The 25887-nt window shown below is 43.4% G+C and overlaps 1 protein-coding gene across 6 annotated transcripts in view; it reads left to right on the top strand.

Moving 5' to 3' along the window:
* The window catches only part of PRLR (prolactin receptor), a 172043-nt gene that overhangs the window by 137271 nt on the left and 8885 nt on the right, over positions 1–25887 (top strand). For 4 of the 6 annotated variants that reach the window (XM_059173779.1, XM_059173774.1, XM_059173776.1 and 1 more), the window contains 7 exons: positions 12297–12409; positions 15174–15306; positions 16677–16846; positions 20424–20593; positions 22693–22834; positions 24092–24191; positions 24695–24764. In XM_059173779.1, coding sequence (XP_059029762.1) covers positions 12340–12409; positions 15174–15306; positions 16677–16846; positions 20424–20593; positions 22693–22834; positions 24092–24191; positions 24695–24764 — 855 coding nt within the window. In that variant the 5' untranslated portion in view covers positions 12297–12339. The remainder of the gene's footprint in view (positions 1–12296; positions 12410–15173; positions 15307–16676; positions 16847–20423; positions 20594–22692; positions 22835–24091; positions 24192–24694; positions 24765–25887) is intronic. The other 2 variants (XM_059173777.1, XM_059173778.1) reach the window with 1 other exon arrangement.

The raw sequence follows: 25887 nt of genomic DNA, 5'->3' as shown, positions 1-25887 counted from the left end.
AAGAGAAAATCCTTCTCCACTTCCCTCTACATGCAACTAATACCCAATAAATTCCATTTATTGAGCCCTTTTATGCATCGAGCTTTGATTATGTTTGAGGAATATAGAAGAAGAAAAATAAACACAGATCTTGACATCAGTGAGCTTCTAAATTGGGTAGATAGAGGGAGAAAGAAGGGTAAATCGGGAGTCATCATCAGGTCCTAGGAGTTCTAGGTTGGGCTTTCCCCATTTGGGGACTATCCAAGGAATTCCCTGTCTGGAGGAAGGAAAGATGAAACTGGTGGTAAGGAGGCAAGTGAGTTTTGGTTGGATGGCCCTGTGCCAATCCTCACTGTTTATGAAACAATATGGAGAAACCACATTGAACTAGCAGCTATATTCCTACATAGAAAGGGAGTTCTTTCTGGGGGTGAAGACTTTAGTAAGCCACATGCTGGAAAGTCTATAACCCCCATGTGGGTATACTTTGAGGAACACTGGATAGGTAGAGTTTCTCTAGAACTCAGCCTGGCATTTTTAGTCAGTGAGGCAGGAGAGCAGAAACTGAGAATAGAATTGCTTGGGACCATAGAGGGGATTTTAGAGAGGTTTAGAAGGAAGATAAAATGGGTGAGATACAGCATCGGGGGAAAGGAACTTTGGAGGGGAAGACAGAGATGCCTTATAAGGACTTTTGCCAAGTGAAGGTTGTGAAGTGTGCTGTCTACCCCCCAAATACTTGCTCTTGTGAATACATAAAAGGATGTAGGGCTGCAGATGGGTGGAGAGTGAGAATGAAGGCTGCCTGTTGGAGGCTGCCACACCTGGTTTATTCATCTTTCATTCTGTAGGCATCTGAGCATTCCTGTGTGCTCAGAAGATTTCTGTGAAGCAGGAAAGCCCTCTTCTGAACTGCACAGAATATTAAAGTGAATGTTATGTGCTGTTCCTCTCATCCTGGCTCAGCGGGCTCAGTTGGGTTCCATGTGCCTGGCACATGTACGGAACTTTAAAAAAGAGGCAGGGATTGCAGTGGGGCCTTTTAGGCAATCGAGGACATTTAGAAATACAAACCAGAAATCCAGGTGTGTATCAACCCCTCTCCTTAAGCAAACCCATGAAATGCATCCCAAGTCATTTATATTTTGACTTGTGAATAAATTGGCAATTAACAGAACTTTGAGTATCAGCAAAGCAGCAAATTTCCTTTTCAAATCATATTGCCCTTGTGGTCATATTAAAATTAATTTCTGTCCTAAAACTGAGTTGAGAAGCATGGGAATGTAACAATAGGATGTCTGCTAGGTCAAGGATGAAAATCATTATGGATAATCTCCCAAGAAGAGTGTTTACAAAGATAGGGAGAAATTGACTACCCTTTTGAATATTGACTTCTTCATCTTTTATTTCCCCCCTTCGGTGGTCTCAGGATTGTCTGGAAAACACAGCATCAATTACATATTGTGCAAAGAGGTGATGTTGTTATTGTAAAGTAATGACTCAGCAGTGATTTACTGGATTCTACCAAGCCAAGGTCATGATGGCCAAGTATGCAGACATTTGCATAGGCCCACTCCACTTCTATGAGCAAGTGCATTGGTACAGGAAGCCTAGCAACCAGTTGGGAGTTGAACCTACTGTTTGTTGTTGTGCTAAGAGTCTGGTAGACTAAGAAATACAGGGAGATATCCTTTTATAATTGACAATAGCATTTGCTTTTTAAGCTATTAATCATATTTTAGCATATTTTTCTAAGTACATTGTCTTACTTTGGAATACAGAAATGCATCAATATTCAAAGCACACTTATTAGGCAACCACATCTTAGCTAGCTTTGTTACCCATCTGTCCTTGAGTTCAAATTAATATACATGAACAGCTTTATTGGAAGAATCGGTAAGGTCTCTTGTTCCTCAGTAATAGGAAGGGCCTATTTGATTAATGGAAGAATGGTTTTCAGAGCTCAGGGTCAAGTTTTCTTTCAGTGGGTCCGTGAATTAGAATAATATATTACCTATGGCCTTATAAACTATTCAGTCAACCAGTCATCCAACTGGTGCTGTTGAACACCATGAACATGCATAAATGTGACAGTATGTGGGAGTGGAAAATGTGAAGGAAACAAGACAGGTTACTCTGAGAGTTTGATGATGGTATTCGAGATGGAACAGTGGCGGTAGGCCACATGTCAGAGATTTCCCACTTAGTCAGAGGTCTTTTGCTTGGTTAAATATAGTAGTTACCATCTAAACTAAGCTGCACCCACTCTCCCCGGATTAGCCAAGCTAAGTAAAACTAGCTATTATAATACCCAATTTCTCTATATCTTGGAAGCTTGATAACCAAGGGTTTACTTGTCACCCAAGTCACAGTTCATTAGGCATCAGCAGGGGACGCGGGATCCTTCCATCTGTTGGCTATGCCTGGCACTTAAGACCCGTAAGTCCTTAAGTTCGTCTTCCTCTGGCCAGTAATAGATGAGAGAGAGAGAAAAAATGAATGAATGAATAAGAGAATGTATGAAAAGTTTCAAACACCGTGACCAGATTAGAAGTATATCATTTTTGCTCACTTTCAGACACCAGTACCCTGTCACCTGATCCCATCTAATTACAAGGGAGTCAGTCCCGTGATCTTTAAATCTATGCCCAGAAAGAAAAGGAAAACCAAATTTCTGATGGACAACCTAAGTTTTTACCACTCCTGTGAATGGTCTCCCAGGATTCTAAGATGATAGGAAAAAGCAGGAAATAAGGAGGAAAAATGCTTTTGACACATTCTTGAGAAGTTCTTCTTAGACATGTTAACTTTATCAGATGTGCACAAAGCCCACTCTTACTGTTTTAAAAATTCTCCCATCAGGCACTTCGCCAGTGCACTTCATTTTTCCAGACTTTAGTTGCCCCATATAGAAAAGTGAGATTGGATCACAGACCTTTCAAGTCTTTTGGTTTCTTCATATCCAAAATTCTAGAACTCCTGCTCTGCATTTCCTCCTGAGACAAGTAAGCTGGGAACCAAGGAAGCAATGTCACTGGGCCAATAATTAATTTTCCATTTTAATTTTAACTTCCTGTCTTACTTCCACAAGCCAGATTTCTACAAATTGAAACTATACATAATAGACAAGGTTGTTAAATATTATATTGATTTATTTTTTATGGCAAAGTGAAGTCGTTTTGTGAATGGGTTAATAACACACACACACACACACACACACAAAGTCCACAAAGATCCCTCTGTGAGAAAATAATCTTGTTTGAAGAGTCCTGCAAAACATGTACTCCTCCTAATCTCCTGTCCAGTATTAGTTTCACGGAGCTAACAAACAGTGCTATCTCAGTGCCGTAGGGCAGCTCACTCTGCAAAAGGACAGCCCAGCAGCTGCAGGTTGATAGTGGCTTGCTAGGCTTGACTGGCCTCTGCTGGACTCATCTAGGTTGCACCTGTGTTCTTGTTAAAGAACCCAGACTAAGGGAGCAGCCCTTATCTGGGACATCTGGAGACCAAGTGGAGAACAATCACAGGAAGCCTGAAGCCAAACTGTTCCATTGTATTTAGGGCTTCTGTTGGGACACAGCAAAAACAAGCACCACCATTCACATCCCATCAGCCAAAGCTTTTCACACGGCCAAGTCCAAAGTCATTGAAACGGGGTGTGTATTCCTACCACAGGGTGTAGGATTCTGTTCAATGACAATGGATGACGATAATGCAGTCTTTTGCCTGGGAGAGAACAGATATTTGAGGAGTATAATCCAATCTTCTTACACTCCATAGATGGGTGACAGACACAAGTGAGCCAGAGATGACAGGTAGAGCTAATAGAATTACAGAGCAAAGAGCAAATGAGAAGGTGTGAAGCCTTTGGTGATGTGCAGAGATTAAACCCAGCTGATAACAAGAATGCAAGAGGAGAAGAGAATGTCTGCTTTCCTGCTCTCTGACTCTCTAAGATGAGAGGGGTCAGATCAGGAGGAGCCAGGACCTGCAAACCAGTCATCCCCCCCAAGAAGAGCAGGGGAGTGAAGAAGGAGGAGGAGAGGGATTGCGCTAGAGGGAAGGAGGCAGGCAGTCAGATGAGCTGTGATGCCTGGGCATCGGGCAGAGATCCAGGACCTGCTGGGCCAACTCATGGGAGAGCTAGGGTCTTCAGAGCGGACAGCAGAATTACGGGACCAGGGCCCTGGGCAGGACCCATGCAAGACTTCCTTTGGGCTTCTCTCACTGGATGGACATTTGTCCCAGCGCCTACAGACAGGTCTCCAAGGGCTCCAGCCATGGAAACCTGTGGGTAGAGGTTTCCAGATCACGGCACTCTTCAGGCTAAACTAAAACATTCTATCACAGGATAGGGGGTGGAGAAGCAGCCAATTCCACCTTCACATCTTCCTTCCCCACCTCTTTGCCTAAGAACCACCTAAGTGTTCACTGGAAATGCACCTTCCGTAGAAGGCATGACATAGGGCAGCAGGTCAGTGGTACTCTCATAGCAGCCCACGGTGATACATGGTAGCTACCCTTGTGCTGAGTATCGGTGACAGAGAGAGGTTGAATCCCTATGGTGTCCACCTGAAACTAATGGAAAATTGTGTGGCAACCCTAGTCAACTGAAAAATATTTTTGAAAGCACAAAGCATTTAAAAATGCCTCTTCTACTACAAACTCGCAGCCAATAAAAAACTAAGTCCTAGAGAGCTAATGCAGAGCACCATGACTATAGATGACAATGCTGTTATAAACTTCAGAGCAGCTAAGAAACAGGATCTTATGTGTTCCCATCAACAGCAGGTGATGGAGGTGTTAACACTAAGGTGGTAATGCTATTGCAATATTTAAATGTAGCAAATCAACATGATGTTCACCTTGAACTTATACAGTGTTTTATGCCAATGATATTTCAATAAAACTCTTTAAAAAAATTTTAAATGACACCAGAGCCCCAGAGCCACCTCTGCATAGGGGAAGTGCGCTGAGGGAACCCTTTATCAGGTAGAGGGCCCCTTTAAGGAGCTCAGAACCCACAGCCCCAAGGGCCTCTAGGGGCCATGGCCCGGTGGTTAACAATACAGATCTCAGAGCCCAACGGCTGAGCTCATCCCCTTCCATACAGTGCTCACTGGCTGTATAACCTTAGACAACTCATGGAGCCCTTCTGTGTCCTCATCTGTAAAATGGGCATGTTATTACTAGTGCTTGCATCTCAGGCTTGTTGTGAGGAGGAGGCCTATAGCATGTCCTGTGTAAGGGTTTGCCAGTTTTCTCACCACACATTTTTGAGCACACTGGAGGCTTTTAAGATAACATTATTGGCTTAAACCACTGACCCCTCTAAGCTTCAGTTTTCTCATCTTGGAAATGGGAGCAATGATATCACAGTAGTAACAGCAGTAGGAGGAGTACGAGGAGTAAATATTCCCTGCCCACTGCCTGGTATTATTGTAAAAATAAAATATGATAGTGGTGAGAAAGTGCAAAGTGCTTTGCTAACTGTAACTCACCGTGTAGACAAGAGGTTTGTCGTGTGCTCTTTGGTGGTGGTATTAATTTGAGACAGGGCTCAGAATCTAAAGACTGGATTCCCATTTTTGCTCTGTCTTCTACCCGGAGGGATGGCAGACAGAGCCCATTACCTCTCTGAGCCCCAGTTTCCTCTCCTGTCAAACGGAGCTTCTTAGCGGAGGTGTGACCTGTGTCAGATGACACTATGGCAGTTAGTGCTTCCCCACTTTCACTTCACACTGGAATGTTCTGGAAAGCCTCTTAAAAATGCCTGCGTAGAGGTGGCCCCAACCCTCAATTAGGCAGAATCTCTAGGGAGAAGTCACAGGAATGGGTAGTTTTAAGAAGTTGCCTAGGTTGTCCTAATGTGAATCCTGGCGGTCTCCCAGCACGGTCTCCACCAAGTGCCCCCTCAGAGCTCCCTCTGGGGGTCCTGGGAGAGGAGGGAGAGAGGGTGTCTGGAATCAGAGGTGAACAGTGTACATCAGCCTTTGTATTGTTTCTAGTAATTTCCGCACGGCCATGGTGTTCAGACCACACTGCCGGGCTCTCATGAAGTGGTCATTTTATATAAAAGTGGTTCCCTTGTGGAAAGTGCCAGATGTTTCCCACCGAAGGATGTCTCCAAATAGGGAATAAGATGGACAACTGTTGGAGAAGCAATAAAATGTACCCTTGATCACTGCAGTGATAAAAAGTCATAATAACGGATGGTCACATGTGCAAGGGTCTTGCGATGAAGATTCACAAATGGGTAAAAATGCTGTCCGGACCAGACACAGAAACAGGTCGTTGTTGCAGGTGCCTGTTTGCCAAGATCCCAGGGAGGGCTAGAGCCTCCCTTCCCCTCCATCTCCTCTCCCCGAGCACCATACCCCCAGCTTTCCCTGTCTGTGTCAAAAAGCAGCTGCCCCTTCTCCTTAAAATCTCTTCCCTCGCCTCCTAAAGACAGAAAACTAAGCTGGCTCCACATCTAGTGTTGGATAAGACGAATACAGGACCAGTTCTTCTCTCGCATGCAGAGTTTCCTCCCATATCTTATTAGATTCTTGTTGGGCTTTGTCATCTTGACGGCTTCACGGATTCATTTACTCTACAGGCAGTCACTGAGCATATATAAACATTTGGGCAAAGTTTATATAATGCTTTTAATTTTGAGCCTTAATCTCAGCCTTCTGCTGCTATCCGCACTCGGAGCAGATTACGGCTTCGGTTTTCCAGACTGAACACTGGCACTCAGTATTGGAACGACCAGCTAGACTCCTGGAAATCAAAGGATATCTATGCGGTTCTCTCCCTGTTATTTTAGCCTCAGGCCATCTAACCACATTGGAACAGCAGGTAAGGAGACCCGGTGGCCAGAGAACCCCAAACAGGCAGACCCCAAAGGAAGCACCTAACTCTTAAAGCAGGGATGAATACGTGTAAAATTTGTTAATAAGAAATAAGACTTTTTTACATTTTTAGGAAAAGAGAGACATTTGAAATTTGTTTTGCGTTCATAGTCAGGAAAAGTGGCAGGTGGTGTCCTCACCATTGATGTTGGGAAACTCAAGCTGCAGAGGAATGCAAGATTTGAGGAGTTTGGGGCTTCCCCACCATCTGAGTCTTGGTTGTTTTTGTTGTTGTTCTTGTTGTTTTATAATGTCCTGTATTCTTTTTTTTTTTTAAGATTTTATTTATTTATTTGACAGAGATCACAAGTAGGCAGAGAGGCAGGCAGAGAGAGAGGGGGAAGGAGGATCCCCGATGAGCAGAGAGTCCGATGTGGGCTCGGTCCCAGGACCCTGGGATCATGACCTGAGCCGAAGGCAGAGGCTTTAACCCAATGAGCCACCCAGGCACCACCAATGTCCTATATTGTTATTCAAAGTTTCTTCATTCGGAAGTATTGAAATTTGCAGTTGATTCTTACCCACATTTTTAATTGTGAAAATACGCAACATTCTTAATTGTGAAAATATTCTTTATGACGTATCAAGTAAGCTCAGAAAAATACAACAAATGGGTGATATTTTCTGTTCCAATTTCTTTCTTATTGAAAAATGTAAATATTTAAGGTCACTAATTGTAATAGGTCTTGTATTTTTGTCTCCGTTCAGAATAACTTCCTTGAAACACATTTTATACAACAAAACTCATCAGGTCATTTGTTCTTATTTATTACTCTTTTTATTGTTTCAACAAATTTATATGCTGCAAAATCGTAGCATATAAATTTCTTTCCTTTTTGGTAAGTAATGTAAATTTATCCACTTAAAACTAGGAGCTTCATCAATTTTTTTTTTAATTTCATATATCTTTTATTCAGTTTATTTAAACAAACAAATAAGAAAAAAACAGTTTACCCATTTTCCCTACCCCCCCAACCCGTCCGCCTCTGACAACCATCATATCTATGAGCTTAGTTTTATAGATATAGATTGGTGATAGATTTCTATTTTAGGTTCCACATATAAGAGAAGTCACACGGTATCTGTCCTGCCATCTGAGTCTTGATCAGTCTTATCAAAATCGAGGTTTGCCAAAACCTGGAAATGACTCAAATGTCCATCCAGAGTAGGACAAATAGATAATGGTCTTTCATTCAACATAATATGAAACAAGATAAATGAGATGAAGTGAAAATGAACTTCGTAGAACTGCATGCAGAAAGATGAGTCATAGAGCAGTGTGGGATTAAGGAAGCCAGACACACGCGCTCACAAAGGCATGCTGTATGATTACATTTCTATAAAGTACAAAAGTAGGCAAGAGTAATCTGTGATGTTAGAAATCAGAAGAATGGTTTCTATTGGGTGGGGTAGAGATCAGGGGGAGACACCAGGGGGATGTTGGGGGCACTGCTAGTGTTCTGTTTGTTGACCTGGTCATAACATGGGCATATCCACTTTGCAGTAATTCATTAAACATAACACTTACAATGTGTGCATATCTTATGTGTGATGGTCTTGAAAGAAATCCAAATCCTGGGGCGTCTGGGTGGCTCAGTCAGTTAAGTGTCAGCTCTTGGTTTCGACTCAAGTCACAATCTCGTGGGTTATGGGATTGAGCCCCTCATCAGGCTCCCCACTCAGCAGGGAGTCTGATTAAAGTTTCTCTCTCTCTGGCTCTCCCTCTTTTCTCTCTATCTCTCTCTCTTAAATAAATAAGTAAATCGTTAAAAGGAAGGGAGGGAGGGGAAAAAAGAAATCCAAATCTTGACGTGGGCCCTACTTATCCATCAGAAATTGAGCTTGCCATAGCTAAGTAGGTCCTCAGAGTCACTGCCTAGCATAGTAGGTCCATTTCTACAGTCAAGGGAACTGGGTTAAAAATCTGATTAGAACATTGGATCAATAGGGGCAGATGAGGCAGGACAAGGTGGGGACTGCTCTCACTTAGGGGATCAGCAGGTTTGGGGAACAAGTCACACAAAACAATAGAGCTGAGATCCCTGGCATTCAGAATTGATCTGGGCCTAAGTGGGCCGGAGTATGCAGATGGTGGGCACACAGTGGCTCTGCCAGTGGATAGACAGTGGGGAGTGGTGTGTTGGGAGCTCAGATCTGTTACTTCTTACTCTCCTGAGCCACACTGCCTCCCCTCCTATGGTTGACCCTTTTCACTGTGGGTAGTGGGATCAGCACACACTGTGGGACTATGGCCCTGATTTTCCATCCAGGAAGAGTAGCTCTTATTTCCTTGAAAAGAAGCTGTGAGGCATAAAATTCCTTTTTTCAACTCTTGGCCTCTGTAGAAGAGACTTGGCTTAATGGAAGAGGGTGATGAAGGGAAGCTTCTGGAAAAGAGGGCCTGGGCAGGATCAGCATTGATGCAGAATGAAATGGGGAAGTTGGAGGATTTTATGGAGATCATACCACAGTGGGACATAGCACTGTGGGAAGGTATATTTGAATAAGATAATGGGAGGACCACAAAGTTGGGGGGGGGGGGTGTCTCTGAGGATTCAGAAGCAAGGCAGCTGATCACGGGTAAGGTGCTGACTTCCTACAAACCTGCTCTTCAGTCCGGAGTCTTGCATGTTTAAACCACAATCACACCCAGGGAGCTAGTGAGGACTGAAGCCAAGATAATTGTCTTGAACTGAGTTATGGGGCTGACTTTTTCCTAATTGAAGTCCAAATATTTGGAGCAATTTGCCCCCATAACCATCACTGAAAGCAGGCTGTGGGCAAGGAGGCCTTTGATCAAGATCTCACTTGCAGTGGGAGCTGGGTAGCCAGGGGGAGGCTTAAAGAAACAAAAAACACATTTATCCCTAGCCTAGTATCCATCAGCCCTAAACATTGGTCAGTGGACAAGCAGGTGGTATGCTTGCTTCTGGAAGAAAGCACTATACGTGACCCAGGTTAACATCCAGCATATCTCCCTCTGGAGTTAGCAGTCAAGATCACCTTTCTTCGTGAAAGTTTACCTAGCCCACTGCATTTGACCTGCCGGGGGCTAAGATACAGCATGAGTTGAGAAACCACTGCTGAAACACAGGAACAACACCACTAGATCTAATCCGCTGGAATGGGGATTTCAAAACACCAGAAAGTGCATGGTGGTTATTAGCCAGATTCTAAGACTGTGCAGGAAATCCCCTGGGGAAATGGGTTTTTGATTTTGTTTTGTTTTGTTTTGTTTTTTAGCCCATAAAATACTTCCTTAAAGCTTTCTTATAGGAAAACTCCATTTAAGAGAGTTTCTTTGAGCCTGGGCCAGCACACCAGGAAGCATGAGCAATGGTAATGCCTGCTTTTCTCGCCCCCACCCTGCTCTCCCAATCTAGCCATTTCTTTTGCAAAACACATGCGGCCCTGATTTGGTAGAGCTGTCCAGACCTTGCCTAAAAATTGTGATTTACAGCATGTTGATCTCAAACATTTTGAGGCAATGCCCAAAAGAGCAGAGAAGTCTCAATAAAAGGATATTCTAGAACTTCTTTAGCCATGGGGCCAAATCCCATCCCTAAGCCAGGATGAGGTCATCAGATCTCCAAGACAAAGAAGCCTTCCAGGGCTGTATAGACCTAATGAAGTCATATTTGTGGGAGCAAAGTGTCTGAAAGCCCCAGACATATATAGGACTGGCAGCTGAGGTGAATTCTCTGAGCTCCGGCTCTCCTGTCTCCATGCCTGCTCACGGCCTGGCGTACTGTTCCCTCAGGTATGGGCCCATTGCTGTTGTCTCCATTCTCCACCCCCGACCCCTCGCAGAAGGAGGGATCATTGCACTGTCATTCACAGTCTGCAAATCAAGATTATTCTTAGATGCTCTCAGATTCATTACATTTCTCTCTCCTATTGGCATCGGACTGACAATTTACTAATCCTCTCTGTGCTTCAAGATCCTCACCTCTTCAAAGGGGAGGTAATAGTCTGTGCCACTCATGGGGCTCTCGTGAGGGCTGATGGAGCAAACGATGAGGACACTTGGCACAGTCTGGCCCGTAGTAAGTGCTCCAGACACCGTACGCATGATTACACCCCTGGTGATCCTTTAGCAACTTGATTTAAATTGAATGACCCAAGGGATTAGATGGCTCAGGTAGTTCAGAGAGTGCAACCTGGGGAGGGAGAGGCATTTGGAAGGATTCCTGGAAGAGCAACTAGAAGGTTCCCAGAGAGCAACATCCTGGCTTCCTCACAGGAGCCCAATAGAAGAGAGGACTTGATGGTGTCTAGTTGCCCCAAATCTCTGTTGTCACTAAGATTTCTATGTCCAAGTAGGTCTCAGAGGGGGCGGTAGCAGGTAGAGAAGGCCTTCTCGAAGCTGTCCATGAGGCGGTGTCCAGCTGGGACATGGGGAACCAGCTCTGGCCAAGAGGGATGGACGAAGTCTGATCTCTTCAGGGCTCATCAAACAACACCCAGCTGTTTCAGATGTCTCAAGAAGAGCAGCCTTGCCCTCTAGATGGTCTTCCCTTGAGTTATAAAAATCATAAGATGTAAAAGAAAATATATGCCATGTGTTTCCAAGAATTTACACTTAGTTCATCAAATCTGTTGTTTTCTGAGAGTTTTTTGGAGTCCAACAAGACTAATGAGCCTTTTTCAAATGTCTTTTTAAAATGTTTTCTTCTGAAAAGGATACTTAGAGGCTTTGAAATTGGTTCCAAGGGTAAAAATAATAATATTAGTAATAAATTGTTCAAAACTCTCAACCGCCGCAGGTTGAAATTTTATTTAATGCTCCAAAACCAGGGACTTGAATTATTACTGGGGTTTGTTGTTGTTTGAAAAAGGAGAAGGAAAGCACATGGAGGTTCACTGGAGTTCACTGTGTGGTTCACAGTTATGCCCACAGCCCAGCAAATTTCTTGCTCAGCCTATGTTTTCAGAGACACACACAGCCCTTCCCCCCACACTTGGCATACATGAGACCAGTTTGAATTCATACTGAGGCTACTTACTGAGTGTGCGGACTTATTTTTGGCTGTTGGATCAAAGCCCTCCCAGAATGGTTCTCTTGTAGGGCATGCAATCTGTGTCGCATAAAATGGGTGATACCTGGTTAAGCGACCAAAAGGTGGAAAGGGGACAATTTTTCTTGGGGGTCTGCGCGCAGGAGCGCTGTCCCGCAGCTGCCCTTGAACATTGTCATCTGATGACCTCTGGTGGTAGAATTTTTCCTAGCATGTGTGCACGGGTGCGTCTGAGCCAAGCCATTCAACCATGTTATATTTTCCTACATTCCTTTCCTCCTGTTTTGTCATTCACATTAAGCAAGGAGCCAGGATCAGTTGCAAACACCCAGAGTAAAGTAGTGCATGTGCCTGGCCGGCCTGTTGCTTTACAAGAGTTGCCCGGTGCCTTCTCTTTCAGCGAACGTCTGATACATTTCCTCTAGAAAGAGAAAGGAGCCAAAATGAAGGAAAGTGTGGCATCCACCGTTGTTTTCATTTTGCTACTTTTTCTCAACACCGGTCTTCTGAATGGTAAGTAAGGAACTGTCCTGCTCTCTCTAATTCCCTGGGGTGTTTTTCGAGAGGATGGGGAGTCCAGCTAGCCCTGCAGTTACAAGCGATGAAAATGTCACTTGCAGCTGTTAAATCATTTGCAATATTTTGGGCATTAAAATCAATGCAGAAATTAATGCAAAAGAATGAAGGCAGTGAACACAAAAGCGTGTCTCTGTGCTCTGCCTTCTACCCTTACCCTGGGAGTTCAGGGAAGTAGCTTGGATGAATGACTAGACCAGACTCTGGGGCCAGCTTCTGTCAGCTACTACTGGCTATGTGACCTTGAGCCAATCACCCAATCTCTCTGGGTTTCCACATTTTCAAAGTGAAGACAAAGATGTACCCTCCACCTCCGATGAAGTGATAATATGTGGAAAATCTTTGAAGAACAGTAAAAAGATAAAAGGGATCGCTGTTTTATGATGGGAAACTAACTCTATTATCTGTGCCCATGGGAGAGATGAAGTTCACAACCAGAGCGTGCATGTTGGCCTATGTACATTTCTGTGTGCCCACCTCTGTGTATTTTTGGGTGGGGATACTTTTGTATATAATTCTATGTGTACTAACTTTTCCATGTGTATCTGATTGCAAATGCTTCTCTGTTATAACAGTATGCGTCTCCATCTGTTAGTGTATCCCTGTGTACCAGTATATTTCCATGTATTTTCCAAGTGGGCTTCCTAGTATGCAGTTGCATATATGTGGGGGCGGGGGGCTGTCTGTGTGTTTGTGAGGTGGGCTCTAATGTGGACATACGTATGTACCTGTGGGTACAGTATCTACGTGGTTGTCCTTCTGTCTGTGTGCATTTTAAGAATAGTGAGACAGTCCATTTATTTTCACTCTCCCTGCTAAAGTGAGTGAAAGGAACATTTGACTAATTGTAATTTCACAACTGTACTCTCCTCTCCTGAATAACCAGTGAAATGTGAAAGAGAGAAGATTCCAGAGAGAGAAAAAGGACAGCAGAGATCAGCATAATCCATAGGGAAACTTGAAGTATTCAAACAATCAACAGTTGCCTTAATTGGCTTCTGTGGATGCTCATTATTGAGCCATAGGGTTTGGGGTTTTTTAAAAAAGAAAAAAAAAAATTCTGCCCCACAGGCCCATTCCCAGCCACAAAACAAACAAATAAACAAACAAACAAACAAACAAAAACCCACACACACAACAAACGAATCACTTCAACCTATGAGATTATCCTAAAGAAATTTTCCCTGGAGCATAAACAATGTTACACTTTTTGGCCGACCTAACCCCAGGCTGGCTGGCATGGAGTTTTCAGATTTCCTATAATCCTTTGGTGGTTTTCAGGGTAGCTGGGAGCTCGAGGGTAGCTTAGCTCCCACTGACAAGACTGGCCTGCTGTCCTCAGCCCCTGCCTGTGCAGTGTCGTATCATTCCATGGACTTCTTCTTTCTGGCCAGTTTTGCCTGGGGTCCCCTCTTCCCATGCATGTTCTCCTCCGGACTTGATCTTTCTGATCAAAGTTCTCAGAGAGAACGTGTGGCCTAGGAGCCAGCGGTCGGGGACAGGGGGACAAGTATAAGAGAAAACGGAGAAAAACCCCTGCTCTGAATGGCCTGGGGTTTTATGGGGATGGGCACAATGGGGCTGCTGCCTAGCAGGAGGCACAAGGCAAAGGCCCAGGGCCACCCTCTTCCTCTTTGGACTTGGCAGACAAGGAAGGGGGTCAAGGCAGTTGACCAAGAGCTTTGGGGATGAAGCAACTGAAAAACCCCATCCTCTTGACATTGTATTTTCCACATCACCTTCTGGCTTCCAACTGGGGTCAGGTATGGCTCTTGGATAATAATGGTAGCTGGTAACCAGGAGAGCAGTGAGTCACTCCGCCACCTCCTACCATGCCCCCCACCCCAAAAAGATTCATAGAACTGCAAGGAAGCCCTTTGCCGCCTCACCACAAAAAGACCCAAGAGGGAAGGGGTAAATATAAGACAAAAGGGACTAAAAAACGAGAATCAGAAATGAGGGCAGGAGAATGAGGAGATAAACGAGACAGATGGTGAGACTGGGTCAGAGATCAAAGCCAAATGGAGTCAAAGGAAAGTGAAGGGAAACAGGAAGGAAAGGAGAAGATGGGGTGAGGGGGAAGCAACCAAAGGAGTGTCAGCGATAGAAAGAAGAAAACAGAAGGTCCCGGATTGAGTTAATTCTGTGGGAATGGCAGAAGGATGGAGATTTGTGAGTGGATGGAGAAGTGCTAGAGAGCAATGTGTCAGCAAAGTGTCCCAGGATGCCTGTGCCTGGGGCAGAATGCTTTTCATGGTCACTCTTCTACTATGGGAAGATGTCAACTGCATAGACTCTGGGATCATGGAAGGGCCACATACCCTTCAGTCTACACGTATCCAGCCCACCCTTGATGTTCATCCTGTTGGAATTTTACAGTTAGTCACCGGTCCTGGTTAGTGGCCATCTCTGCCTCACAGGACACACACACACACATGCACACACATAACATGAACACACATACACACGCAGTTCTCTCTCTCGCTCGCTCACTCTCGCTCTCTTTCTCTCTCAGTCCTGCCAACATCAGGACAGCCCACAGAGGAATGTTGCTGGTATTTCTGAGCCCCCCACCCCTCTGCCTCCTCATCCCAAACTTCATCACTTCATCACTGACCTGGTCCCATCACTCTGCTTCTGTCACCAGTAGGAGGGTCAGTTGAATGCACCTTATTCTCCAATGACTTCTGGCTCCTTTTAGGACAATCACCTCCTGGAAAACCTGTGATCTCTAAATGTCGTTCTCCTGAAAAGGAAACATTCACCTGCTGGTGGAAACCTGGGGAAGATGGAGGGCTTCCCACTAATTACACACTGACGTATCACAAGGAAGGGTAAGAAGTTTTCTTCTCTCCTATCAACCCCCACATGACTGCTCTCAATCTGGGGGCCCAAAGTTAGAGTTACCACACTTCCCTGGATTGGCACGAGTAAGGCTCCTACCACCAGGGAAAAGAACTCCACTGCCTGTGTCTACAGTCTCTGGTTAATGTCCTTGAGGAGCTCTCTCCATGAGTATAAGATCATCCAACACACCAGCAGTACAGCCTGGAATTATTCCTAGTGTCTGTCCCAAGCTTAGGTTGTAGCCCAAGGTCACATATTGATCTTTCCTAAAGGCTAGTCACCTTTAGATGTAAATCTTGGGCCGGTTTTTACTTTCGCAATCTCAAAGGATTATCGTATAATCTGTAACCACCACAGTACATTAGGTTTTCAAACTTGTTCCGTGACCGAGAAAGTAAAGAGCCCCATAAGCAAAGGGAGATAAGGATGTTTCCTTAGCATTTGCTGAGCCAGGATCTCTGATCTTCCAGAGGGCATATGTGGACCTAGGGTGGTGTCGAGGGCTTAACAAGGGCCTCTCTGGGCAGAGTTTTGCTTTACTCACAATGAAACCATCCCGGAAAGCCCAGGAGGGCTGTATCCTTCCCCAGAGAAGAAAACACTTACCTGTTGCAACACCTGGCCCACATCCCAAATATACTTTGTTGTATGCAACAGTGTCGTCCCTTGTGGGACCCAGAGGGGTATCTTGTAAATTGAGTTCAGGGACTCAAACTGGCAACCAAGCTAAGAAAGCCTTCACACCTCATGCTGGGTCTTGCGTTGAGGCCCTGATGTCTACATGGGGGCAGCCTAAGGAGGCCCCCTGGTCCTGAAACGGCCCCTTTCTTAGTAATGTTACTCTGTTTTTGACTTGAGGCCATCTGAAATAGACTGACAGCAATGTTTACCTCTTTCATCTTCTTTAAGTGAAATGTAATTCAATTGACACATGTGCGCGGTAAATGCCACATTGTGCACAGCCCCCGGTGTATGTATAGGGGAGGGTCACGAGTCCTGACATGACCAGTGGCCATTCCCTGCGCAGGGCCGGGCCTTGGCCATTGAGAGCTCAAGCACTTGTTGGCAGGGGGCATACAGCACAAAGCCCACAAAAACCTATGGAAGAGAGGTGTCAATGAGCAGCAGAGTCGTTGAGGATCTAACATAACCCTTCCACCATCTCCAACACCCTCTTGCCTGTCTCACCCCCAGCTGACATGGGCAGGACACAGAAGTTTGGGGAGCTGTTTCTCAGCTCTGGTTCTTGCATTTTGAAAGTCTGATCCCCAAAAGCCAGTGTTACTGATCTACTCAGAAAGAAACTAAACTCTGTTGACCGCTTCCTTATTTGCTGCTAATGCACTACTCATTGCAGAGAAACAACCACACATGAATGTCCAGACTACATAACCAGTGGCCCCAATTCCTGTTACTTCAACAAGAAGTACACTTCCATATGGACGATGTACATCATCACAATAAATGCCACAAACGAGATGGGAAGCAGTTCCTCGGATCCACGTTATGTGGACGTGACTTACATAGGTAAGGCAAAAGGCGAAAACGGGTCAGGAATGGGTTACCCCTTATGGATTTACCAGTGGTAGGACTCAGCTGGAGTCTTCTTGGCTTTTGGAGAAAAGAAAGAAAGAAGAAAATTTTTAATATCTTTCTCAACTGGTTTTTCAAACCCGTTTTTATCAAGTCATTCATGGGAGTAGGACTGGGATGTGGGATCCTTATGTTTCTGTGCCTTCCCTTGAGCCTTCTTCTCATCTTCTTGCATCCAGAAGGAATATTCTATTTATGCGTCCCTTATCACTCCTTCCCTCCAGCCCTCCTCCCACAACCAATGTCCCCTTCTCCCTGACTTTCTCTCTCCCCATGGAACACAGAGTTCCTGCAGGGAGTAGAGCTCCTAGAAGGCGTTTATTTGCTTCTGCACCAACAGGGATTGTGCCAACCCATTTGCCCCAAATTCAGTCCTCAATATACAGGTGCTTCTTAGTAACTGGAGCTATTATTTTAAAAATAATTTGGGGAGTAAAACTACTAATCGAACAGCAGTCTGAAGGCCAAGATCGCAAGTACAATGTTTGGAGACGTCATTAGCAAACAAAACTAAGTCAACCCAAACGCTGCATCTGGCTTTACACGATCAATCATGAGTTGTAGGGTAATTAGGCATCACTGCTGTGGCCTGGACAGTGTAGCATGGCTGACCATAGGAATCTTAGGACAAAAGATGGCTTGGCCAGGCCAGGGTTCAGCCCTCATCTTGCATCATAATCTAGGGAGTAGCTAATTAGGTTCATGGTTACCCAAGTCTTCCGGATTTACCTAACACCACTCAGTAAGGAAAATCAGATTAGGATTCTCAAGTGTTCACTTGCATATCATCCCAAAGGCATGTTATCAGTGGTTTATCCTTAAAAACTGGAAAAGTACACACTTGAATATTTTCTCTTGCAGTAAATCACTGGAATGAGCCTGGGGGTAGAAACTGAATTTGAGCTTAGTTTAAGAAACTGAGAAAAGCAACTCCAGTGGCAAATAGGAATAAAATAAATTCCGGTCATATAACTTTCTTGAGATTCAAAGTCTTTAAGATGCTACATGCTAAGTAACTCCTTTGTCTCAGGCTCTCTCTTATGGATTTAACATAGGAGGGCAAAACAGCAAAGGCAAAAGAAGTTCTGGAAGGAGCCATTGCTACAATGAAAGTAGTCATACACACACACACACACATACACACACACACATGCACACATTCATGCACAAAAACAGAATCACTGATGAGTAGTACCTTTACAAAGTGAAATTGATGAAGGAACCAATTTCATATGAGCTCTGGGAAACAACTTCTCTGGTGAAAAAGTGCTGGCCCCTATTTCCCAAAAAATCAGAGAGTTTATGGAACTCTCATATGACCCTACAGCACACAGTGTTGGTGACAAGCCATAGAATTCATTTAATAATCAATGCTGGGCGCCTGGGTGGCTCCGTCAGTTGAATGTCGGACTCTTGATTTCAGCTAGGTCATGATCTCAGGGTTGTGAGATCGAGCCCCATGTCAGGCTCTGAGCTGGGTGTGGTGCCAGCGTGAGATTATTTTTTAAATCAGTATTAACCACAGTACCTTCTCGATCAGCCAGGGATAACTCAGAATGTTCAGAATGACAATATTGGCAGATAATATCTCAGAAATAGATTTAGTTACTGTTCTTGTTGGTACTGCTGTTGAATTACATTTAGCGATGTCGAAGATGGTTGAAAGCAGTGATTCTCAACTCAGGGCTGTGTTGTCTCCCCCAGAATATTTAGCAATGACAGGAAACCTCTCCAATGATTGCAACCTAGGGGAGCAGGCTCAGGGTATTGCTGACATTTAATGGGTAGGGGCCAGAAACACCACAAGGCACACCAGAGAGCTCAGGACAGCATCCCTCCCACCCACCCCAACGTGCCAATAGATAAGTGTCCAGTCCAAAATGCATAGTGCCAAGGTTGAGAAACTTTGCTCTAAAGGATTTAGCTTAAACATTTTGCTGGCAGTTTTGTACCAATAGTTTTTTTTTTTTTTTAAGATTTTATTTATTTATTTGTCAGAGAGAGAGAGAGAGAGCAAGAGCGAGCACAGGCAGAGTGGCAGGCAGAGTCAGAGGGAGAAGCAGGCTCCCTGCAGAGCAAGGAGCCCGATGTGGGACTCGATCCCAGGACGCTGGGATCATGACCTGAGCCGAAGGCAGCTGCTTAACCAACTGAGCCACCCAGGCGTCCCTTGTACCAATAGTTTTTGATCAAAGGCGTTTCTCAGGTTGGTTTATTAAGTACAGATAAAATGATTTTTCATAGATATTTACTTAGTGACATATAAGCATTAGGATTAGTGGCAGATTTTCTGAAGTCCACTTTTCTAGGCAACTGTAGGTTATAATGCTCAATACACTACAATCACACTCACATCCCTCCTGGCATGAGACTTACTTGAGGAGGTAATAAATGAAGTAATAAAATACTACTGATCAGCAGGACTGAGATTAGGGCAAGACAAGCTGGTACCCAAGGCACTCTTCAGGGGATAGTCACACAGTTGTACTTACAGGAACCTGAAAGTAAGTGCCTCCTTATTTGTGTGTGTGTGGCATAATACACATAACATAAAATTCACCATCTTAGCCATTTTAAGATGTGTGATCCGGTGGTGTTAGTTCATTCCCACAGTTATGCACCCTTCATGCTCTAGTTCCAGAACACGTTTGTCACTCTGGATGGTAACTGCACAGCAATTAACCAGTTACTCTGGAACCCCTGCTTTATCCCAGCCCCAGAACAACTACTAGTCTGCTTTCTGTCTCTAAAGGTTTGCCTATTCTGCATATTCCAAGTATATGGAATCATAGAGTATGTGGCCTTTTGTGTCTGGCTTCTTCCACTTCGTATAATGTTCTCAAGATTCATCTATGTTCTAGCATGTATCAGTACTTCCTTCCCTCTAATGATTGAGTCATGTCCCACAATATGGATATTATTTATCCATTCATCCTTTGGTGGACATTTGGGTCGTTTCCACCTCTTGGCTACTGTGAATAGTGTACTATGAGCAATCAGGTACAAGTTTTTGTTTGAACACCTGCTTTCAGTTCTTTTGGGTAGAGACTAAGAGTGAAATTGATGGATGACATGGTAATAGCACATTTAACTTTCTAAGGAATATTCAGACTTTTTTCTACAGTGGCTGTACCACTTTACATTCCCAACAGCAATGTACAAGGGTGCCACTTTCTCCACTGTTCCCACCAACATTTAGTTTTTTCGCCTTTTGAATTCTAGCCATCCTAGCATCCTAGTATGAGACGGTATCTCATTGTGGCTTTGACCTTCGTTTCTCAATGACTTTTGAGCCTCTTTCCTGTCCTTGTTGGTCATGTGTGCCTTCTTAAATTTTGCATTGTGCTTGCTTCAACCTAACCCCAGTTCCGCTGACCAGCACCTGATACCAAATGCCAAGAGTCTCATAACCACAGTGGAGTGAAACAGTAGAGAGAGCCCCCTCTAAGACTTGTCATTCAGTGTTCAGATACCACTTTTACTAAATATGGAGTTTCTTTTCTGTCTACAGTTGAACCAGACCCTCCTGTGAACCTAACTTTGGAATTAAAACAGCCAGAAGACAAAAAAACATACCTGTGGATGAAATGGTACCCACCCACCCTGGTTGATGTTAGATCTGGTTGGCTCACACTCCAGTATGAAATTCGGTTAAAACCCGAGAAAGCCACTGAGTGGGAGGTAAGTCAACTAGAAGATTTTGGAAAGAACCTGGTCCTTGGCAAAGGTGAAGCCCTCGCGCTGAGAGTAAGTCGCTCCTCCTCATTTTTGGGTAACCCTGTTGCCCTCTCAATGCTGATGTGACCTACCCTGGCATGGATGGTCCTCCTCACCTCCACTGGGATTGATAAAGGTCATCTCCATACTCTCCCAGAGCTAGCTAGCTCCTTGCCCTGAACAGTGTCCTTCACCCGATCTCCAACCCATGTCCTTCAGGATATCTTAGTTTGAGATACTTGTGAGTGTACTTATGTGGCACTAAGTAGGAGGAAAAAGTCTCAGTGTAACCGGTCCGTGATCAATGGTATTTTTATTCACTGGCAAATACTTCAATGTAAAGAAGAAATAATACAGTAAATTATAGGCATTATAATAGTCTACTCTTAAATATTTTATAGTATAGTATTATAATATTATATAATATTTTAGTCTGTATCTCTTTTATTTTATTTTCTTATTTTTTATTATTATGTTCAATTAGCCAGCATATAGTACATCATTAGTTTTTGATGTAGTCTCCAACGGTTCATTAGTTGCATTATAATACCCAGTGTTCATCACAACACGTGCCCTCTTTAATCACCCATTTACCCCATCCGCCCACAGCCCCCTTCCATAGCCCTCAGTTTGTTTCCCAGAATCCAGAGTCTCTCATGGTTTGTCTCCTTCTCTGATTTCTTCCAATTCAGTTTTTCCTCCCTTTCCCTGTATATTCTCTTTTAAAAAGGGAACATTTGAGGGGTATCTGGCTGGCTCAGGCAGTGAAGTGTGTGACTCTTAATCTCAGAGTTGTGAGTTCTAGCCCTACACTGGGTATGGAACCTACTTGAAATCTAAAAAGAACAAAAAGGAACATTTGGTTTCACTCATATGTGGAATTTAAAAACAAAACAAATGAACAAAGAACAAAGAGATAAACAAAAAAAAAAAAAAAAAAAGTCTCTCAAATACAGAGAACAAACTGGTGGTTGCCAGAGGGCAGGTGGGTGGGAGAATGGATGAAATCGGTGAAGGGAGTTAAGAGTACACTTATTGTGATGAGCACTGAGTTATGCATAGAATTGTTGAACCACTATATTGAACACCTGAAACTAATGTAACACCTCTATGTTAATTATGCTTCAATTTTAAAAAAGATACTCTCAAACCCATTAGCAATGATAGCAATACAAAATTTTTAAAAAGGGAACATTTCCAAACATAGCCAAAATAATAAGGTTACACAAAGAAAATTAATTAAAGTTCTTTAATAACATTTAATAGCCCGTCCATATTTTAATTCCCCCAATTACTTCCAGAAATACCTTTAACAGCTAATTTGTCCAAACCAGAATCCACTCTAAGACCATACGTGGCTGGTTGTTCTGTCGCTTCCATCTCAACATACTCGGGAGAGTGGGTCATTTGTCCTATAGAATGCATTTGTATGAGGAGTTCTCTGTGAAGTCATTTGGCTAATTTCTCTGGCCCTGTATTTCCTGTAACCAGACAATTAGATCTAGAAACTTGATCAGGTTCGGGTTGAACAAGTTTTAGCAAGAATACTTCAGAGCTGATTGTAGGTGCCTCATGCCAGGAGATGGAAATCATCTGGTTAACCCACCAGAAATGATGCTAAAACTGACTCTGGGATCAGAGAGTTGACAACTTCATCCCTTGATTGTTTTGCTTGTACACTATTGTTTCAACAAACTTGAAGTCCCTGTTCTCTTTCACCTAGGGGCTTCAGCTAATTGGCAATATGAATCAATAAAGTCATTAGGGTTGACAAAATAGCCACTTTTCAATTGTATTCACTGGTTTTCTTCCATAAAGTAGAATTTAGAAGTGGGTAGAGGACAGGAAGCAGAATATTTGACTCGATGTCAATGGAGTTCCCCATGAAGAGGTAGAAAACCCACTAATTTTTGTGTGAGTCCTGTGAGGAGGAAAAGATGAGCTAGGAGGATGGAATGGTGAGAAGAACAGAGATTTATCTACAAAATTGAATCTGCTGGCCTCGGCTCTTCAATAGTTTATTATCTAGGGGAATGACTTCTATCTTCCTTGTTTGTCCCTAGACTCATTTTGCTGGACAGCAGACTCAGTTTAAGATTCTCAGCTTATACCCAGGACAGAAATACCTTGTCCAGGTTCGCTGCAAGCCAGACCATGGATTCTGGAGTGAGTGGAGCCCAGAGAGCTCTATCCAGATACCTAATGGTGAGTGTCTTGGCTCCCTTTTGCATATACTCCAAAATATTTCTAAAACAAAATAAATTCAGTAAGTTTGCATGTAGTAACTACTAACAGAAAAACTATTTTAAGCCTTGGCCAGAAGAATAAAGAGAGGTGGGTTTATCATCTCTCCATCTAGTACCAAGATGCCTGGAAAGGTAGCACTGCTCTCTGGGTCACTGTCAGTGAGGACCTGTTTCTAGGATAAGACTACAAACATGGGTTTGGCATGTCTCAAAGGGTTTGATGGTCAGTCATTCTGCCCTCTCCATTTGCTCAAGGTCATCATCTAGCTGTCCCAGAATTTGTAAGGTGGTATGCCACTTCAAAGGCATTAATCAATTTTCAGTCCATGATGTCAATTACATCTTGACCCTTGTATGAAGGTACAGTATGAAAGAGACACCCAGTTCTAAGTGCCAATAAACATGGTGGCTTGTGCTCCACAAGAGAATAATTCATCTTACATTTCTAAAGTACATTATGGTTTATAAAGTCTTGACCTTGCTTGCCCTTTCCAACTTTCCCAGGTCTTCAGAGAGAATAGGATTAGCATTAGGAATCAAAAATGAGGAAAATGAAGCTCAATGAAGTTAGAGATCTTACCCAGAACCACATGGCAAAGCCTAGCTCTTCTACCAACTTGCCCGGCCAAAGCACAAAGCTTGCATTGGCTTGGCATTGAAACAGCTCTAAATTGTGGGTCATAAGATTCATATGTGCATCCAGTTCAGCCTTGGCTCTTATTAATTAAATAAAAGCACAATGTCTAGAGGCAGAAGGTCCAGGTTCAAATCCCAACAGTAGTTTATAGTTTACATGTTTGTGGGGAAATCGCTCTTTGAGCCTCCATGTCCTCATCTTTATATACCAGGCAGTGTATGTAAAGAGTTTAGCACCCTCGATGGCTTTAGCAAGAACTTAATACATGATGGCCTTTATTATTATTACTGCAATGGACCATGTGACCTTGAATTTCCTCTAAGGATCAAATAAAATAATATGTAAAAGAATTTTGAAATTAGTAGAGTACTGTAAAAATATATGCAACATACTAAGATTTAATAATAAAAATTAAATGTGTCACTGATGCTACTCTCTTTGGATTGCTATTCAAATCAAAAGAGGTGTAGGGAAGTGGGGGGAAACTATTTTGTTCATAACTTCTGCTTATTCGTTGTGTTTTTTTGTTTTTAATGATGCTTTGACGAGATCAAATCTTTCTGACTGTTTGCTTTTTAGACATCTCCATGAAAGATACCATTGTGTGGATCTTTGTGGCCGTTCTCTCCACAGTCATCTGTTTGATTATGGTTGCAGCCGTGGCTCTGAAAGGCCATAGGTACTTCACTGTCTGTCAACCCTCCTCCCAATCATGGCTGTCAGGAATTGCAGTAAAAAGGATAATGCAAAGATGATATGTCAAGCACACTTCCTTTGAGTCATTCGCTACAGTGTGTTTGTCCATAGAAAATCTTTTATCAGTGTTAGCAAAGGGAACAGGATGGACTCCTTTGAAACTGGTGCTCTTTCCATCAAACTGAGACTCCCAGTGGTGCATTAGTTAAACTCCCATTAAGAGAAGCTCCAATCAAGAGAAATAAGTAGTCCCAAAAATCGACTCATTTTGGCATCGGCCTCCTCTAGGAGCCAGAGCTAATTACAATGTCAGCCCCTAAAATTATTAATTGTCTTTGCCATTGATCTTTAGTCTCATGGAGCTCCAGAAATCTAACTCCTGTCCACCATAGCCCATGTAACAGGTAGTTAAAGAATATTGGTCTTTCAAAAATTACAAAGTGAGAAAGTGAGTCATCTAATTCTTCTTCACAAATTATTTTATAGCATGATCACCTGCATCCTTCCACCAGTTCCTGGACCAAAAATAAAGGGATTTGATACTCATCTGCTGGAGGTAAGTAGCAGAGGTGGAGAAGGTAGCGTGACTCACTGCTTTGTAATCATGACCTGGACACTTGCACACACAATTGCCATCAGTTCAGCCTGGCAGGCTCAGTCCCTGCCCAGCTTGCCCTGCTCCTTGGCACATGTGTTTACAGAAAGATGGCTGGAAGTATGAGGGTCCTTACCTTCAGACACTAGATGTCAGAGGGTAAGGAGAGAAAGCCAAGAAAACATGAAAACACATAGTAATACTTGCGAGGTAAGTATTACTTATGAACAGAACAGGTCTGTTCATAAGCACAGAAATAAACATTTTGTGCAAATAACCAATTTAGAAAGAGGGTGAATATTTTGATTAATATGAAACAGGGACCCACCACCACCTCCTTTGTCATACTTCCATTAAAGTTTTCACTGGAGTGTTCTTTGCACAATTGCAGTATCCTATTGTAATTGTCGCTCACTGTGAGGACTCAGCAGAGACTGGATCAGTCCAGGGGGCTGCTGTTTGCCCAGGCCCACTTAGGCTGATTCAAGAGGGATTTAAATTCAACTGTTTTGAATAAAAATAGGGGTTAGGACATTTTATGTTTCTGTCCAGATGGATATATATGGTTTCAGTTTGACTTCAGCTTAACAATGCCATATCTAAAAGCAATGGCTTGCACATTACCTCCCTTGACCCAGCCACTGTGAGGCTAACAACATAGCAAGAATGTGAAAAGTGAGTCCCAGGGAATTTGGCTTGACTACACTCAGTTTGATTGCAAGTATTGGAACAGGGATTAGAGCCCCAGAACTTGGGCTCCTGGTCCAGTGCTCTTACCCCACTACCCGTCTCTAGTACTGACCTTCATAGAGCCAGCACGAACATCTTAACTAAGTAAGCTAAATACTGTCTAGCTCAAAATTTGATCCTGTGGCCACAGGGACTTAATAATAAAATAACTACTGTGTTGTGTGTATGTGTGTGTGTGTGTGTCTCTCTCTCTCTCTCTCACACACACACACACACACACACAAAGTTTTCATATTCTTAATCACAATTACCTCTCATCTTCAAAAGAACTCTCGCAGATGGGTACTGTTATTCCCACTTTACAGAAGGAGAAAGTAAGGACCATAGAGAAGCC

This window comes from Mustela lutreola, chromosome 5, assembly GCF_030435805.1.
Source record: "Mustela lutreola isolate mMusLut2 chromosome 5, mMusLut2.pri, whole genome shotgun sequence".
NCBI classification, from domain to species: domain Eukaryota; kingdom Metazoa; phylum Chordata; class Mammalia; order Carnivora; family Mustelidae; genus Mustela; species Mustela lutreola.
The sequence above is the reverse complement of the archived record's forward strand: the minus strand, read 5'-3'. Positions and strand labels throughout refer to the sequence as shown.